Source organism: Prenolepis imparis, unplaced genomic scaffold (assembly GCF_030444845.1).
Source record: "Prenolepis imparis isolate NDT839.2.m4 unplaced genomic scaffold, iyPreImpa1.0 SCAF_15, whole genome shotgun sequence".
NCBI lineage: Eukaryota > Metazoa > Arthropoda > Insecta > Hymenoptera > Formicidae > Prenolepis > Prenolepis imparis.
Genome location: NW_028141173.1, coordinates 3,717,999 through 3,734,498, shown reverse-complemented (window position 1 = coordinate 3,734,498; position 16,500 = coordinate 3,717,999). Strand labels below are relative to the sequence as shown.

The 16,500-nt window shown below is 27.4% G+C and overlaps 2 protein-coding genes across 7 annotated transcripts in view; both read left to right on the top strand.

Moving 5' to 3' along the window:
- LOC145945938 (calcium uptake protein 3, mitochondrial) overlaps positions 1 to 1,956 on the top strand; it is a 30,898-nt gene extending 28,942 nt beyond the window's left edge. For both annotated transcript variants that reach the window (XM_083055240.1, XM_083055239.1), the window contains 5 exons: positions 90 to 218; positions 630 to 853; positions 1,074 to 1,231; positions 1,351 to 1,508; positions 1,735 to 1,956. In XM_083055240.1, coding sequence (XP_082911366.1) covers positions 90 to 218; positions 630 to 853; positions 1,074 to 1,231; positions 1,351 to 1,508; positions 1,735 to 1,803 — 738 coding nt within the window. In that variant the 3' untranslated portion in view covers positions 1,804 to 1,956. The remainder of the gene's footprint in view (positions 1 to 89; positions 219 to 629; positions 854 to 1,073; positions 1,232 to 1,350; positions 1,509 to 1,734) is intronic.
- A 1,552-nt stretch (positions 1,957 to 3,508) lies between these two features.
- LOC145945934 (uncharacterized) lies at positions 3,509 to 16,355 on the top strand. 5 transcript variants are annotated; one of them, XM_083055231.1, is made up of 14 exons: positions 3,509 to 4,135; positions 5,148 to 5,598; positions 7,204 to 7,342; positions 8,139 to 8,186; positions 10,998 to 11,336; positions 11,675 to 11,969; positions 12,789 to 12,930; positions 13,103 to 13,296; positions 13,414 to 13,903; positions 14,019 to 14,176; positions 14,432 to 14,590; positions 14,690 to 14,816; positions 14,956 to 15,620; positions 15,808 to 16,355. In XM_083055231.1, the coding sequence occupies exons 3-14, from the start codon at positions 7,281 to 7,283 to the stop codon at positions 15,964 to 15,966; spliced, it is 2,838 nt and encodes a 945-aa protein (XP_082911357.1). In that variant the 5' UTR covers positions 3,509 to 4,135; positions 5,148 to 5,598; positions 7,204 to 7,280; the 3' UTR covers positions 15,967 to 16,355. The 5 variants fall into 5 exon arrangements, with proteins under 5 accessions (XP_082911357.1, XP_082911356.1, XP_082911358.1 ...); XM_083055230.1 differs by lacking the exon at positions 5,148 to 5,598; XM_083055232.1 differs by lacking the exons at positions 5,148 to 5,598; positions 7,204 to 7,342.
- Positions 16,356 to 16,500: the final 145 nt, after the last annotated feature.

Below are 16,500 nucleotides of genomic sequence, written 5' to 3'. Positions count from 1 at the left end.
GCACATATTAATTAAAAATATATTTAAGTAACATCGTGTCTTTTCTTGGAGAAGAGAATTGCTTCCTTTCATCTTTATTTTTAATACAGATGGAAAAGATATTTAGTCACGCGTGGAGAGGTCGCCATGGATACGAAACTGAAGAGGAATTGGAACAATTACAGGCACGTCAGAAAACACCAGAAGAAATTCAAGGCCAATTTATCGACGACGATCAGGTATCGTCATCATGATCTATTTTTATACGAGATAAAGATAAAATGTCATAGAACGAATAAAAGAGAAAGAATAACAAAATTTATTAATCAAGACTTAAAAATAACCAGCATTAAAATAGTTTTCTTATAAAAACATTGATTAAATTTTTTTCTTTTTACTTTTGTTCGAATGTTTTATGATAATTCACATTGATCATTTAAAAAAATAGTATATACGATTCAAATTATAGAATTATATTTTATAACTTGATTTGAATACAATTTACAAATTAGAACATTGTTACATTTTAAAGAATATTTTATTTATTAAGAATTCGATAAATTTTTCATACAATTATAATTAAAATTATCAAGAGTTTCTTAATGAAACAAACATAAAAATCAGTTGTTAATTTATGTTATGTGATATAGGGTTTACAACGACGTCATGCTGTGGATACCACATTGATGATACATTTCTTCGGCAAAGATGGTACAAATGAATTGAGATACGAGGATTTCAAACGCTTTATGGAGAACCTGCAGCATGAAGTATTAGAATTGGAATTTCATGAATTCAGCAAAGGACACGACACGATTAACGAATTGGATTTCGCTAAAATTTTATTACGATATACGTACCTCGAACCTGACGAGTAAATTGAATAATTGTAAAAATATTTACTTAAAAATTTACTTTAAAGATATAAAGAGAATATTTAATTTATATGTATACATCGTATACGTTATACATTTTTCTTTTTAATTTTTGAACTAAATATTACTTGAAAATTTTGTTTTCATTTAAATACTTTGTCACTGTATTTTTTAAAAGTTAGAGATTACATAAAATAAATTGAATAATTAAATGCACAGGTACGATAAATACTTGGACAGAATGTTGGATCGAGCAGACTTGCATATTGGCATAACGTTCGAGGAATTTCGTCGCTTTTATCAGTTTTTGAACAATCTAGATGATTTTTCTATAGCGATGCGAATGTACACGTTAGCCGATCATCCTATATCTAAAGGTAAAAAATTAATTAAAATATTAAAACCGATTTTATAAGATTGTGGAAAAACTTATTACAATATTTTTAAAAAAATTAAACACAGGTTGATTTTTTAATGTAAATTTTTTGAATCTTAGATGAATTTCAACGGGCCGTAAAGATATGTACGGGATCGATGCTTTCGACTCACATAATCGATACAGTCTTCGCGCTGTTTGATGTGGACGGAGATGGACAACTCTCCTACAAAGAGTTTATAGCAATTATGAAAGACCGATTGCACAGAGGCTTCAAGGTAAGAACTACGGATTTATACGGAAATCTCTGAAAGTTAATAATGTTCTACAGAAATATTATAATAAGATAATAACTTTTGAAATTAAATGTTTGCTATATGACTGAAAACAAAACTATACGAATGGTTGCCGTTTCTCAGGCACTAGATATATATTTTCGAACAATTTAGAAAACGTAATAGAAATATTACAATTACTAATACGAAATAACTCGATTTGTTATAGTCTCAACAACGTAACGAGGGTTGGGAGGCATTTAAATTTTGCGTGAAACAAGAAATGAAAGCGCCCTAATGGAAAAATCGGGATGTAATTTAAAAAAATGTGAGAACAACGATATTACAGATAGATTATACATGTATATAATAATAATATTACCGGGTTGTCTTACAGTTATCTTCATATTTATATTTATTTTAATAATAAGATAATTTTTTATGCAATGCACAATAAAAGCTATAATATTAATGTAAATTATTTATATACAAATAATTTATATTAATATTATAGCTTATATTAATATTATATGCTAATTTGCATTGCATAAAATATATAAAATAATTATTAGTGATAGAAAAACAAAGGTGCTCTTTTTTTTAGTATTTTTATTGATAAATACCAAAAGTTATTATCTTGCTGATAATAAATATCAACAAGAAAATATTATAAGTAGAAATTATCTTTTTAGCGATGTCTTTTTAATGTTAAATATTTTATTCTTATAATATCTTCTTAAATTATTGTATAATCTCGTGATAAAAAATATGCTTTTCTATAACTATTTGCCTCGCACAAAAAATTCTCAGCGGTTAGTGGAATTGTCTTATATCTGCAGAATTTGGAATTCGTGCAATTTGTGTACTTATATGTTAGTGACAAATCCGAAGCCACTTTTTTTGTACAAAATCAGAAATCATCTACTATTTTCTATTAAATTTATCATCAAATATCTCAGTAATTATGTTTAAAATTAATATATATAAATCAAATTATAAAATGATTTTTTTCTAATTTTTTAATTTGTAACAATTTTAAATTTTTAATAAATTATTGTAGTTACTATTTTTTTAAATATTGAAACATTGAAATATTGAAGCAGCCTTTTTTTATTACAGTAATTTAAACGAATTGCACGATTTCTAGGATAGTCTGTCCAAATCTGCTGTCAGAAATTAAAACATTTTTAGCATTGCATAAGTCATGTGTGCATGTTATAAATTGTGCCATAAGAGTGAAGATAATAAAGAAGCAATTACTGAAAAACTAGCGTATTTAGACTTAAATAACCACTTAAATGTTTTAGTAAAAATATTGTTAAAGATGTATTATTTATTTTTCGATAAAAATTTTTATTAAATTAATTTTTAAATTCAACAGAATATAAGCAAAGTTATATTTGGTAAGATATATTCGGAATTGTGGAGACAATTACATCGTGAAGATAAAATTAGTTGACATCGTACTCTTGCTCTCGAGTCACAAAATACAGTACGTCCTACACGCACAGCAGTCCGATTTTATGTTTGTACTGCCGACTGCTTGTAATTATATCGTTATCAGTCATCGCACCGATTGTGCCGGTATGCTCTCATGAGATATAAGCCGACGAAAAAAGGCGTGCCACTCCGTAGATTCCGGATGCGGTATCAGAACACTTCGTTACGCACGGAGATTCTGTACAAAGCCCGCTAGTTTCAGAATGGCGAATTGTGTAATTACTGTCTAAGAATTCAGCTTCCCCCGACTGGCTCAAATTATCGCGAGACATACAATGCACACGACCTATTGTCGCGTGTCAGCTGCATGACTATTCATAAAGATTAATAAATCATTTAATTATTAAATGGTTAATAAATCTCTCAGTTAATTATTATTAATTGACATTAATTATTTAATATAATATTTTTGAGAATAGTATTTTTCAGATATTGCAAGTTTCATAAAATTAAAATAATTTTATAATTAATAATATCAATTTTATTTTATGTATTATATATATGCTTGCTTACTTTTTATACATTTTGCTTTGTGTTAAATTATATGCTTTTAAAAAAAACAGGATTGCTAATTGTTTTTTTTTTTTTTTATTTATTAATACATTATTTATCGCATTATAACAATTTTTTGCTATTATTAAATATAATTCTTTTTTTGTAAAACTCATACTTTGTACAATTATGTAATTTAATTCTTTGTAATTTTATCTATAGGTGCTTGGAACGCGGATTGTTGAAGAGTACTTTAATGTACTTAAATAAATAATTTATCCTGCCTCGTTTATTGCTATTGTAGCACAATGATGTTAACCAAACGATTAAAAAATAATAGTACGAAGGAGCGGAGCGGAAATTATTGGCGAGTAAACAGAGTACAGTCTATATGGAACAACGCCCATCGGAACTGTCAGAACCGAAGTATCCACCCGTGTACATAGCCACCGCAATTTCGCAGTTTAGTCGTGAAAAGGAAGCGGATCGCACCGCACACTCGGCAGTCCTCGTCCGCGTTGTTGTACCTCAGTGCTCGTCGACATCGGGACATCAATCAACCTGCCGGAGTTTGATATTGGGGATACCGAACTACTATCGTGCAGCATGGGTGTGTGCAAAATAGCCAAATGGTTTAAGTAAGTTTATTATTTATTCTAAATTGAAAATGTAAAAGAAAGATGTCGATAAATTGCTTGGGGGAAAAAGTTTCATACTCTTCAATCTTTCAATTTAATCATTCGAATTTATTTCTAATTTATTGGTTTTTAATATTTCATGATTTTTAGTCATTTATTAGTTTAATTATTTATTTATTTTCTCAAATTACATCTTTGCTCCGTTAGTATTTGTATAGATGAAATTTTGTTATAGCACAGGATAAAAGTATGTTATATTGTTTGATGATCTTATCTCATATAAATATGATTATATCTTAAGATAGAGTATTAAGATGTGTATAAAATAATATCATTCTACAGGACGATACAAATTTATCGTTGTTAAGTGTTAGATTTTTTAAAGTGTTACAAACAGAACTGTCAACATTTTTAAAATTTTAATTAATAATGCAGCTGTTTTTAATATATATTTTCTATATTTTTAATTGTAATGTACCATATGCTTCAAATACGTATACGTACTTTTTTTTATTATGTTATTATTACTCATATTTGCACGCATTTGAAAAGCAGTTTGGATAATCTCCTGTTTTAAGAAAACTGAAAGTGTTTGTATCATTCAGTATATAAGAGGTGAAGGTCGCCGACATTCGTATCAAATAAATCAAATAAATAGAAATAAAAGTGCTTCCAAAAAAATTACTCTGTGCACACACATACACACATTAAATATAACGAATATCAAATATTTTCGTAATGTTTCAATATATCGGCGCTAAGTAGAAAAGTATTTATTTAATATGGTATTTACAGCACGTATTATGCAATTTCTCATTGATTAGTTATTTAAATTTCTTATTGTGCGAGATGTGTGTTGTCACATAAAAATTAAAAAGTTATATATAAATTATATTAAAATTATATATTACTTCTATTATATTAAAACAGACGTCTATTTTTTATAAATGAATTTTTAGCATTTTATAGCATATATATATATATATGCATCTTTAACTTGTTTTGCTTCCAGAAGTGAGCTTGATAAATACTGCTTAAGAAATGCAGCAACGAAATGAATTCAATTTATTACCAGTTGTCGGACGATAGGGAAATGTATCATGATAGACACTTTAATTGCGGACTTATATAAAGATAATTAACCGATATCAGCTCTTTCTTGATACATGCATAAATGGAAGCGCGGGAGCTGCACCTATATAAGAAAGAAGGAGAGAGACATAGCCAATTTGAATAACATAAGCGGAAGAGCATGCAACTGCGAGAGAGACTTCACGATTTGCTTCCGAGTTTCTCTGCGGCGAGAAGGAGATCTACTTTCCATTCCGTGAAAATGTTCCGAAAAGTTCGAGCGTATCGAAGACACGTGCTAATTACGGCCGAAAGAATAGCGGTCGGGTGCCCCCCCGGGAGTTTGGGCAACGGGGGGCATCATACCGTTTCAAACTAGACGTTTCAACCTGGTCTGTGTATTCGCGATCTGTAATGACTGTCATTATCTCCTCCTTAAGTCGAGCCGCGCGAGATCGTACATACATTTACCTTAGTACTTAGTCGGTGCCGTTAAAAAATTGCATTTAAAAAAACTGTAACTTGCGCCAACGACTGAGACGATGAGTGAACTAATATTCCTATTGAGCGAAAATGACAAAAAGAGCCATTGAAATTCACGAGAGAGGACAACGAGAAATTAATATATTAATATATTTTTTTTTAAATCACCTCTCTTACTGAAATTTATCGATATTACTTACACAAATTGTCCTTCTAGAACACAACTGATCTTAATTTTAACAATAGATTATTTGTACTTCTTCAATGGACATGAATTATACTTTAAACAAAGAATCAATCAAAATTGTAAAAAATTATATGCGTATATATAAGTTATTTAATCGTATATTTCAAGATTAATTAATACATATACAATTCTTTTAGTCTCAATTTATGCCGTGAACACTATTACATTTTAGTTGAAGAATGTCGTTTTCGCTCAATAATTAATGTCAGTCGTAACAAGTATGTTTATGCAGACATTGGCTAGGTCAGTTAACTAGGTCAATTGACTTAACTAAGTGAACGTATAATCGATTTTCGGATTTATACATTTATTATACATATTAATTGTATACATATATGTATATATACATATGTATATTCTCTTTCTTGCTTGCAACCATATATAGAAATAGATGCCTGATAAAAAACAGCATAATCAGCTGTTTGCAAGTGAATCGAAAATTCGAGCGCGCAGCATTTCACTAATTATAAATTACTTTTATAAAAAATATTTCTTATTTCTCCTGTCTTCTCTAATTAACGCCTTTTAAGTCCAAAATATATACACTTAAACTCACTTTCTGTGTTTTTCAGAGCAAAAACAGAATCGTCAAATCAAAAATGCATTGCGAGAATGTTACAAATTACCCAGATCGTGTTATCATTTTGTCTACGGAAGTACACAAATAATAAATCATATTATTCTTGTTTATAAAATATGATTTAAATTTAATATTTAATAATCATAAAAACCATAAAATCCGTCTTATGTGACGTATGTACTTACTAGTGATTTTATTGATGATATACTAGTATTATTAAGACAGGCATGTGTGTACTTTAATTAGACGAACATTAATTGCAGAAATAGATTATTTTGATAACGATGAATGTGCAATAACAGTATCTACGAATACATAATCTTTTTTTATTGGAAAAACTTCAAACTATTATCTAGGCATCTATTATTAATCAAAATACATTTTTGAAAATATTTTGTATACACATTTTATATGATATTATACAATTCAAATTTCGGATTTTATTCAAAAGATATTAAATTAATTTTTTATTATAAAAAATAATTTTAATTAGAGTTTTGACGAAGTAAAAAGATTTGAAGATAGAGATAAGATTCTTAAACAGTATTGACATTTCATCACTTTCTTCCATCTCATATTCTAAATTCTAAATATAATACCACATTTATTTCCATTATGAGAATAAATATTGTCGTATAAAAATTGTTTACAACAGATAGATTTGTTGATTTTTGTGTCCTTTTCAAGGTTGAGAACAAGGACCTTAAGATTGGCAAACCTAATTTAAAAAGTCAGTGCGATATCACAGCTGTCACGATACTTACATGACATTGCTTCACAAATTGTGCATCATGAAGAAATTATTTTCGTTCAAATGGGCTAGAAAGTAAGTGAAATCAATTGTCCAAATCTCGAATTAGTAAAAATTTTTTATTAAAAATTACGTAACAATATAGGTATATTTTAATGAAAACTGAAAATATTAACTGATTTGGTTATAAATAAAATTCGTGAAGTATGAGATAGTCAAATAAATTTATATACATTTATATTAATAAAAAAATAGAGATAATAGCGGTTCTTTTGCGCATAATAGACTTAGATCTTTCTTTCAATTAAAAGTATGTTGATCGTAAACATACATGACTATCTCGATGGGGCATATATTAATTTATTAATGATATATGTTTTAAATGTTATGTTATATTCAGGCTAATTGAATTACATATCCATATTTTTGTCATGAAATTCTAATAGTGATACATACATATTAAATATTGTAAGTTATATATTATTAAATATATTTTAATAATTTAATATCATAATTTTAATACAACTTTTATAATAACATATTTTGTAACAAAAAGATTTATTTTATGCAGTTATGGATTATTAACGTTTTATATATGACAAAAATATACATATATCATGACAATAATTCTGAGTAATTTTTAATGTGAGCTGATGAAATGACAAGAAAAAAAAAGGAAACACATAAGAATGAAAAATAATTTGTTTAGCACATTTTTTAATTAAATATATATCAATATAGAAATCGACGGAGTTAAGAATACTTTATTACATGATAAAAAAGATTGTATACTCGAAGATTATATATATACGTGATTAAAAATGCTATATATATTTAAAATTAATCTCAGATCTGTCATTTTTTTTTTCAGAGCAGCAGCGCGATTGGACAGGGTACAATCCACTTCGCAAGACAATAAGTAAGTGCATACTCGTTTACAATTATCAATATGATAATTAGAATATTATAAAATACAGCGATAATTAATCGATTTCTAATCAACAATGAGATGTTCTTTATTGCTTTATGATTCTCGATGACTCCTATATTTTTTTTTATTTTTTTTAATCTTTTTAATCTTTATTATTTATTTTAATCATTAAAGGAAGAGAAAATGAAAAGGTATGCTCTTGTTATAATTTTAGCAACAAATTCCTTTCCATAATTAATAATGCATATTACAATTGTGCTTTGTTTTTTTTAAATGTATTACAATTAGCACAAATTTATCATCAAAATTTAATTGTCTCGTATTTAATAAACTATTACATTTTATTTTATATTACATAATTAAACATTTCAGATTTTTTTGAGATATTAGATTAATTTTTTTATTATGAAAAATTTTATGGCAATTTTAATTAGAGTTTTGACGAAGTAAAAAAATCTACAGGATAGATATAAGATTCTTAAAAAAGTATCGTATCTAATGAACATATAATTGTTATATAATACGAAATTAATAATTCCATTTATTAACAAAACACTGCAATTATATCAAACTGTTGATTAAATTTAATAGAAGGCTAATCTGAAGCCTTGATGTTGATGTTACTTAAACATTTTTTAAATTTTCGCGCTTTTTTGGGGAGGGGTAGCAGCGCCACGATCCGAGGAAGCTCGAAAGCTCAAAAGTTCGAATTTGAATGACCAATCGCGACCCTGAAATAAAGCGGTCTTTATATGAAAATAGGTTAAATGCGTATATATTTTAATGTTTACTTCAGTAAATAGGTTAGAATGAGCAAGTAGTTTAGCAAAGTAAAAAAACGAAAAACATGCAATATAAACGTATTAATATATCGATATCTAAATTAATAATAATATTATAGATCTTTAATTTGTTAAAGTTTGTTAAAGAATTTTGTAAACGTTATGTGTTCACTTTTTTAAATATTTTACAAAATACTGTGCTTATTCTATGTGAAACATTACGCCTTACATGAAAGATATAACAGACAATAATTACATATTTTTATAATATTTTATATGAAACATTATGTCATTTTTATAGTTGTGTTTACTTTATTAACGTTTTACTTCAACATTGAATAATATTTATATCTTAAAGCTAAATATTAGCTAACATTGCTGCAGTCATGGAAAATCTCGAATTTGCAACATCAGTTACAACTGTTGAATATCCTCGAAATCTCAGGTATAGATTTTTATTATATGAAGTATCAAAACACGCGTACATATATCGGTGGCTAGAAATGATTTATTACGATTTAGAAACATTCACGATTAAGAAATTTGAGGATAACGCGTGAATATTATGATTTCTTACATATTTATTCGATTAATGCAATTTTTTTAATTAATTTTAATTATCTTTAATTAATTTAGTCTTCTAATTCTTGAATGTGTAGCTAAAAAAATTTAATATCTGATTTTCTCCAAATAAATCCTTTAATTCGTTAATTTTTAGATTTTATTTCATAATTTTATCTTAGATCTTTCTCACATTTCTCATTAAATTCTTCAATATCTCCTTATTAAATTGGCTTATATATTCTTATATATGTTATATAATTTTATAATTCTTATATACCTTGATGCTTTCCTTCGAATATTTTTTTTTTTTTAATTAATTTGAAGTTGTAAAAAATTCACTTTTTTCCATGCATCAATGATTAAAGTTTTGCCTTAAAGGTTTTTTTTTTATATTCTTTAATATTAGTGTCATAATTATATGTAAAAAAAAAATAAAATTCTTATATTTCGGAAGATAATTTTCGAGTTTTACATAAATATCCATCAAATATATCGTTATATGTATTTACGACGTAACGTTCTAAAAATTGCAAGGTCTAGATTATACGTTTGCATAATCAACATGACGCGATATACTGATATACTTTTACTATAGTCATTACTACGAGTATTTTATTTCCTCTGTTGTGCGAATAATCGTGTGTAGTGTGCTTCGTTTCTTTTCTATGAGCTATTTTGTTTTTGCCACGAAAAAAAATATGAAAAATTGCGAACAAATTCATCAGTATGACTCGGTAATTTTCGATAAATCTGTTTATCACGGAAACGTTCGCGAAAACAAATTTTATATGGCAATATAATTATATATTATAGTATATAACAATACAGAAATTAATTTAACATTTAAAAAATATTTTATGTCAATAATTATTATATAATTGAAAAAAGTATTGATGAAAATTTTCATTTTTGAATTATATTATTATACGTGCATCTGCATATCTAATTATTTAATTATACGCATGTGAAAATTAAAATTGACACTATGAAATTATATTATTACTTTTATTATTGTAATGTTTTTGTTTGTAACGTGTAATGTTAATATGAAAATAATCACAGGAGAGTACAATAGTAATTTGTAAGCTTAACTCAAGACACATCTAATCAAATCTTAAAAAAAAGAACGGAGAAAAATAGAGATTGATTAATATATATAATATATCATGATTAATATACATAGTTGACGCTCATTTTTATTTTTTTTTAACTCTGAAGAGTTTTGTTCAAATTTGGACATTTTACATGCATGTCTTCAATTATTTATTAAACGATTTGTCAAATATTTAATAAGAATAATACTACATAATAATTTTAGAAAAATGTTTTTATAAAAGAAAATACATTTTTATTGTAAACAAGTAGCAATTTTTATTGAGATACTATATACAGCTAAATTGTATCTGTGATAACATTATTAGAATATTTACAGAATTGATGTTTTTTTTTACAGTGAATATTACCGAAACCTATTACAACAGTTTACAAGCAGCTGTCACGCATCGAATGGGGACATCAGCGACCCGGGCTGGGTCATTTATCGTCCTAAAGAACAAAACGCCGAACAATCATCCAAGAAGAGCAATGGAAAATCGCGGGACCAAGTGCAGTTTATATCGGGTGTGCCGCATATACGGGCTTCCGAAATATTCGAGATTGGATGTGTGGTGGGCACTGAGAGCCAATTTCTCGAATTAGTTTCCGCAGAATGGCACAATATGAAAGTGACGATGAAGAGAAACGTCTTTGCATCTTGTCACGAAGCAATAAAGAGAGAGGTAGAAGTTCTTAGGTAAGAATAAATCCCATCCTCTATCTCTGTATTAATAATTATGAAGAATATATAATCATTGGTGTTCAGCACAATATAAAATTGAAATTTACAAATAATTTGATAGATTATTGTTCTACAGCGTTCGTTTTTTTTTTTTAATTTTAGAAATTATATTTTACGAAGAAAAGAAAAAGATAATTCTTGTAATTTTTAAATATTTAATGTAAAGTGCTGATGTAATTTACATTTTGTACAGAATTTATTAATTACATGATTAATTTAAGTAGTATTTATTTTGACATAAAACGTATCATAATATTATATAACATTAATAATTGTAATTTTATGATTAACAGGGAAATTCGCCATCCTAACATACTGCTGTTGATGGGCACAACACGTACAAATGTGCACGACCTTGTCTCCATCTTCGAATCTGTCGATTGCACATTGTACAGTTACATACACGAGCGAGGCGAACGAATAAATACACAAGGAATCATGCAAATTGGTATAAAATTGGCGGATGTATTAAAATATTGCCATATGCGCGGATACATCCATTCAGCAGTCAGTTCGCGTTGCGTTTACTTTACATCCAACAACACTGTCAAACTTGGTGGATGGGAAATGGCTGTAGAAATGGGAATCGTACGTAGAATAAGCTCTTTTTAGCATATATAGTATTTAACAGACTTATATATAATCTAAGTGATTTTTATTATTATTAACGTGTGCAGAAAATAATAAATATACGTATATTTCTCTAATTCACATCAATTAATCTCGATGAGCGAATTTGTCAAAGACGGGCTGATTTAAAAATTTTACAAAGAGAACGGAGGTAGACTATAAAAAACAGATCACGTCATATCCGTGATTCTATGACACACCCACGGAAACGACCGGCATTGTTTTCGACAAAATGTTCGTTTCTGAATAAATTCGCTGTACCGTATCGATGCTAATCGCATGCGCAGTCTAGAATGCGGAACTCGCTTAAATCATAATCGCAATTAAATATGATAGATTACTTTCTACAATATAATTATATATAATACAATATGATTATAGAATCATGCGTTGACATCCTATATATCGCGAAAAAAATAATTCGCGCAACTGATTATATTATACAATATTAAAATTTAAATTAATTACATTCTTTCATGATGCATATGTATAATTTATACTAATTTATATATACTATATATTTATAATGTATAAATATTATTTATACTAACTCTGAATAATCTAAAAAATGATTTTGCGATTTAATTTTATTTGATTTTAATTTTTTTGCAATTTCTTTCTTAAATTTTTTCTTTTTAAAATAAAGTATGTGATGTATATAATTCGACTTTAAATTTTGAACGCTATTTAAATTAAAATATATGCTGTATATAATTTGATTTTAAATTTTGAATGCTGTCGTTTCTTGCAATAAAATATCTATTATTTCTTTTGCAGCCTTATCAATTTCGCGAATACGAAAAATATTTGCGATTGGAGAACTTGAAGTGGGAACCACCAGGAACTTGTTATGGAGAATATCATAACAAAAAAATCGATGTTTATGGCTTGATGTTGTTACTTTGGGAAATGTGCACAGGTAAATATATATTATTATTAACTTTCTACTTATAAAAATAATAATCTGTATGTTTTTAGAATAAACTAATAAAGTTGTAATCATTGTGTATCACAAAGAAACTTGTATATCACAACAAATTGGTTTGATAGTAATTCAATAATAGTCACTTTACATTTTGACTGTTCCATAGGACGTGTTCCACGGAGCGGATATAATCATCAAAATGTAGAACGACATTACATGATTCGCAAACGCGATGTTATCGTGAGTTTGCAGAATGTTCCACCGATTCTCCATGATCTACTAGAAACTGGATTGCACCCAGATGAGACGAAAATGACATTGGACATGGATAAAATAGGAAGGAGACTTCATAGACTGCTAGTAAATTTACACAGCATATACAACATAATTTTTTAAAAATTTGCACAGTTCTTGTAGTTTATTGATTCTTTGAATAATAATCTGTGTTTGTTTTCATGATTGTTTTAATGTTTTCAGATGATACACGAAGAGGAAGAGAAGGATAGCACATATATGAGTAAATGCGGAGACAACAATAATGATCTTTTATATAATAATAAAAACGCATTATATAAAAAGACTTTTTCTGTGTCATCTTTACAAAATAAGGCGTTGATCAGAAAACCAATTGCCAAATCATCGCATTGCCCCATGATAGAGAAAAAATCCTCCTCTAATCAGTTTCTCAAGTTTAAGAAAAAACAATACAATGAGGATTTAGATTCTAAAAATAATGTCGAAAAGACAGACGCATCTGTGATCGATGATAGTATCGTGAGTTCTATGATTAATAAAGTACAAACTACCACTCCTTGCACTCGTTGTGCAGAGATTTCAGATATGATGTACAACATGGATGAAGTAAATGACGCACGAGCTAATATAAAACGTTTGAAAGAACTAATAGCCAGTAAAAGAGAAGATTTCTTCTTTGGAAACGATTCAGTGTCTTCTTATTCAACGACAAGTAAGTGATCAATATATAAATAGAATCATATTTATATTTCTATAATAATTATCATATATTATAAATAAGTTCAAAATATATAGCAATTTAATTAAACTCATAATTTTGAACACAGGTCCAAAAGCCACAAGCACATTACTGTCGGAAGAAAAAAGTCCTACCTATATAACATGTAAACCAGCTAGTCACACAACTACTATAGAACCTAAATGCAAGTCACCTAATGAATATAATGGAACTATTCCAAAGTCATCTTACACATCCCAACGAAAGGTATTTTCTTCTCTGAAAAAAAATTATTCAATTTGTTAGTAAATATTAATATTTTTGAAATATATATTTCTACAATTTTAACGTAGTAGTAATTTTAATATAGAAATTTGAAATTATAAAAATAAAAAAGTAATTGGAAATTTTAATTATTGAAAAATAAATGCACGCATGAAATATAAACATGCGCAACATAATTTTTTAGTAATTTATTCATATATTATGTATATATATTTATTTTTTGTCGCAAAATAATAGACGCCGTATTTGAGCATGTCTGCGAGCATTAAGCAAGCAATAATACAACCTCGGATTTTGCATTCTGATACTAAAAGTTTTTACGAATCGACATTATGGAGAAAAGAAAAGGAAATTTGCATATCACGAATGGGACGTGACAGTAAAGAGCAGATAGAAGTATGCAAATAGTTTTATTTTACATTATATTTATTATATCATTATCTTGTGTTTTTTATGTTAATCATTATTATTTCACGTATGATTTAATATTTTTAGAATTTATCATTACTACAACAATCAAGTTATAACGATACTTCTATCACTGACGATGATAAAGTACAATATTCAAAACCAGACTTGACAAATGGTGATGCTACATATACTATTGAGTTTAAGGAAAAAGGTATATTGAAAGAAGTTTATATTTACTCTTTCTCAAATTTTATATTAAAATGTATTTTATATAATGCTTTACTTTATTATGTATGTTTATACCATTATTGATGATATAAATTAGATATTATTATTTATTTTTATTAAAGGTAATTATATCAAAGAAGAGTCACCTTTAAAAGACACAAGAAATGATTGTGTATCAACAAAAGTTCCAAATTTTTCAAATAAACCAATACAAGATCTGAAAGATGCTCTTGATCGTGCCACAGAAATAGTACGCTCAGTAACACCATCAAAAATTTGTAATTCCAAGCTCGGCTGGACTAACACAAAGGAATTCCAAACAGTATTAAAAGATCTGTACGAGACAAAATATGATAAGAACCAGAACAGAGTTATCGAAAGATGGACACCTGGAAATAGCAATTTCCTGGAAATAAATAAAGTTAGAAATACAGAAAATAATATCGGAGCTTCCATAAGACATGAAGAAATGTTCAATCAAGCTTTCATAAATAGCGAAACATTTAGTTCTACAGCCATGAAAACGTCATCTCGAATGTCAATGCGAGAGCAACACTCATCACCCGATTTGCAAAAAACGGATCATAATAATATGGTTTTTACAAATAAGATTACATCAAATTCGCAACAAACCAGAGTAGATTCTAAAACACATGAGATGGAATATGTCGATGTAGATACTATTTCGAATAGTCTTGCAATAAAAGATTCACCGAGAAGACGTTCTCTACCCGAAAGACTGAATACTTTGACAATAATGTCTGTCCCAAAAATTACTCGCAAAAAAGTAAGTGTATGATCCTAAATTTTATATGTAAGTCAAAGAGCAATAAAAACATTACATAGAGAGATACAAATTATGTTTGAAGTTTCTATTAGAGTGCATATCTTATTTTTAATATTTAAAAAGAAATGGTACTTCCTATTATATATTATATATTGATTTAAGTAATTAACTCTATCCTATATTGCAGCATATGCCAACTAGCCAATATTTGACCGAGGATATGTATATCGACGATGAATTTGGCAGTAGATTAAATTATAATCTAGTTCTTTTAGATGATGAGTTGCATTCATTAAGTACTGCTTTAAAAGACAATGAAAGTCTACCTCAGACTACAGAGTTATAAATATTGTCTTAGATTCAACTTGTTCATTCATTCGCACATACATATAAAAATCGTCAATCTTTTTAAATAATTGATGTTTATTTATATTCCATTTTGATAGCAAGATCAGTGCAAACTTTTGTTTCATATAACTTTGACGATACAATCTCAATGCGAAGAATAATTTAACAAGATTCGCTTATTTCTTATCATTTATGTTTACAAGCGCAAATAATATTACAAAATGTTTTTAAAGAACTGTAATTTTGTAAAAAAAGTTAAGATTACTTTATTATTTATAAATGAACGAAGATAAGGATCAAAGTATATAATTTATTTGTATTTGTTTAAGTTTAAATCATTTAAATATTTGAAAAAAGGTCAAAAATGACTTATAAACTTATTTTACTAAACAAGTTCTTTAAGAACATTTTGTATACAATTTCAAATTGTTTGTTGAATACATACATACTTTATATAACATGCACAATTATCTTGTGCAATATTAATATAAGAATTATAGTTGATGTCCTTTTGCATTATGTCATAAAAGTT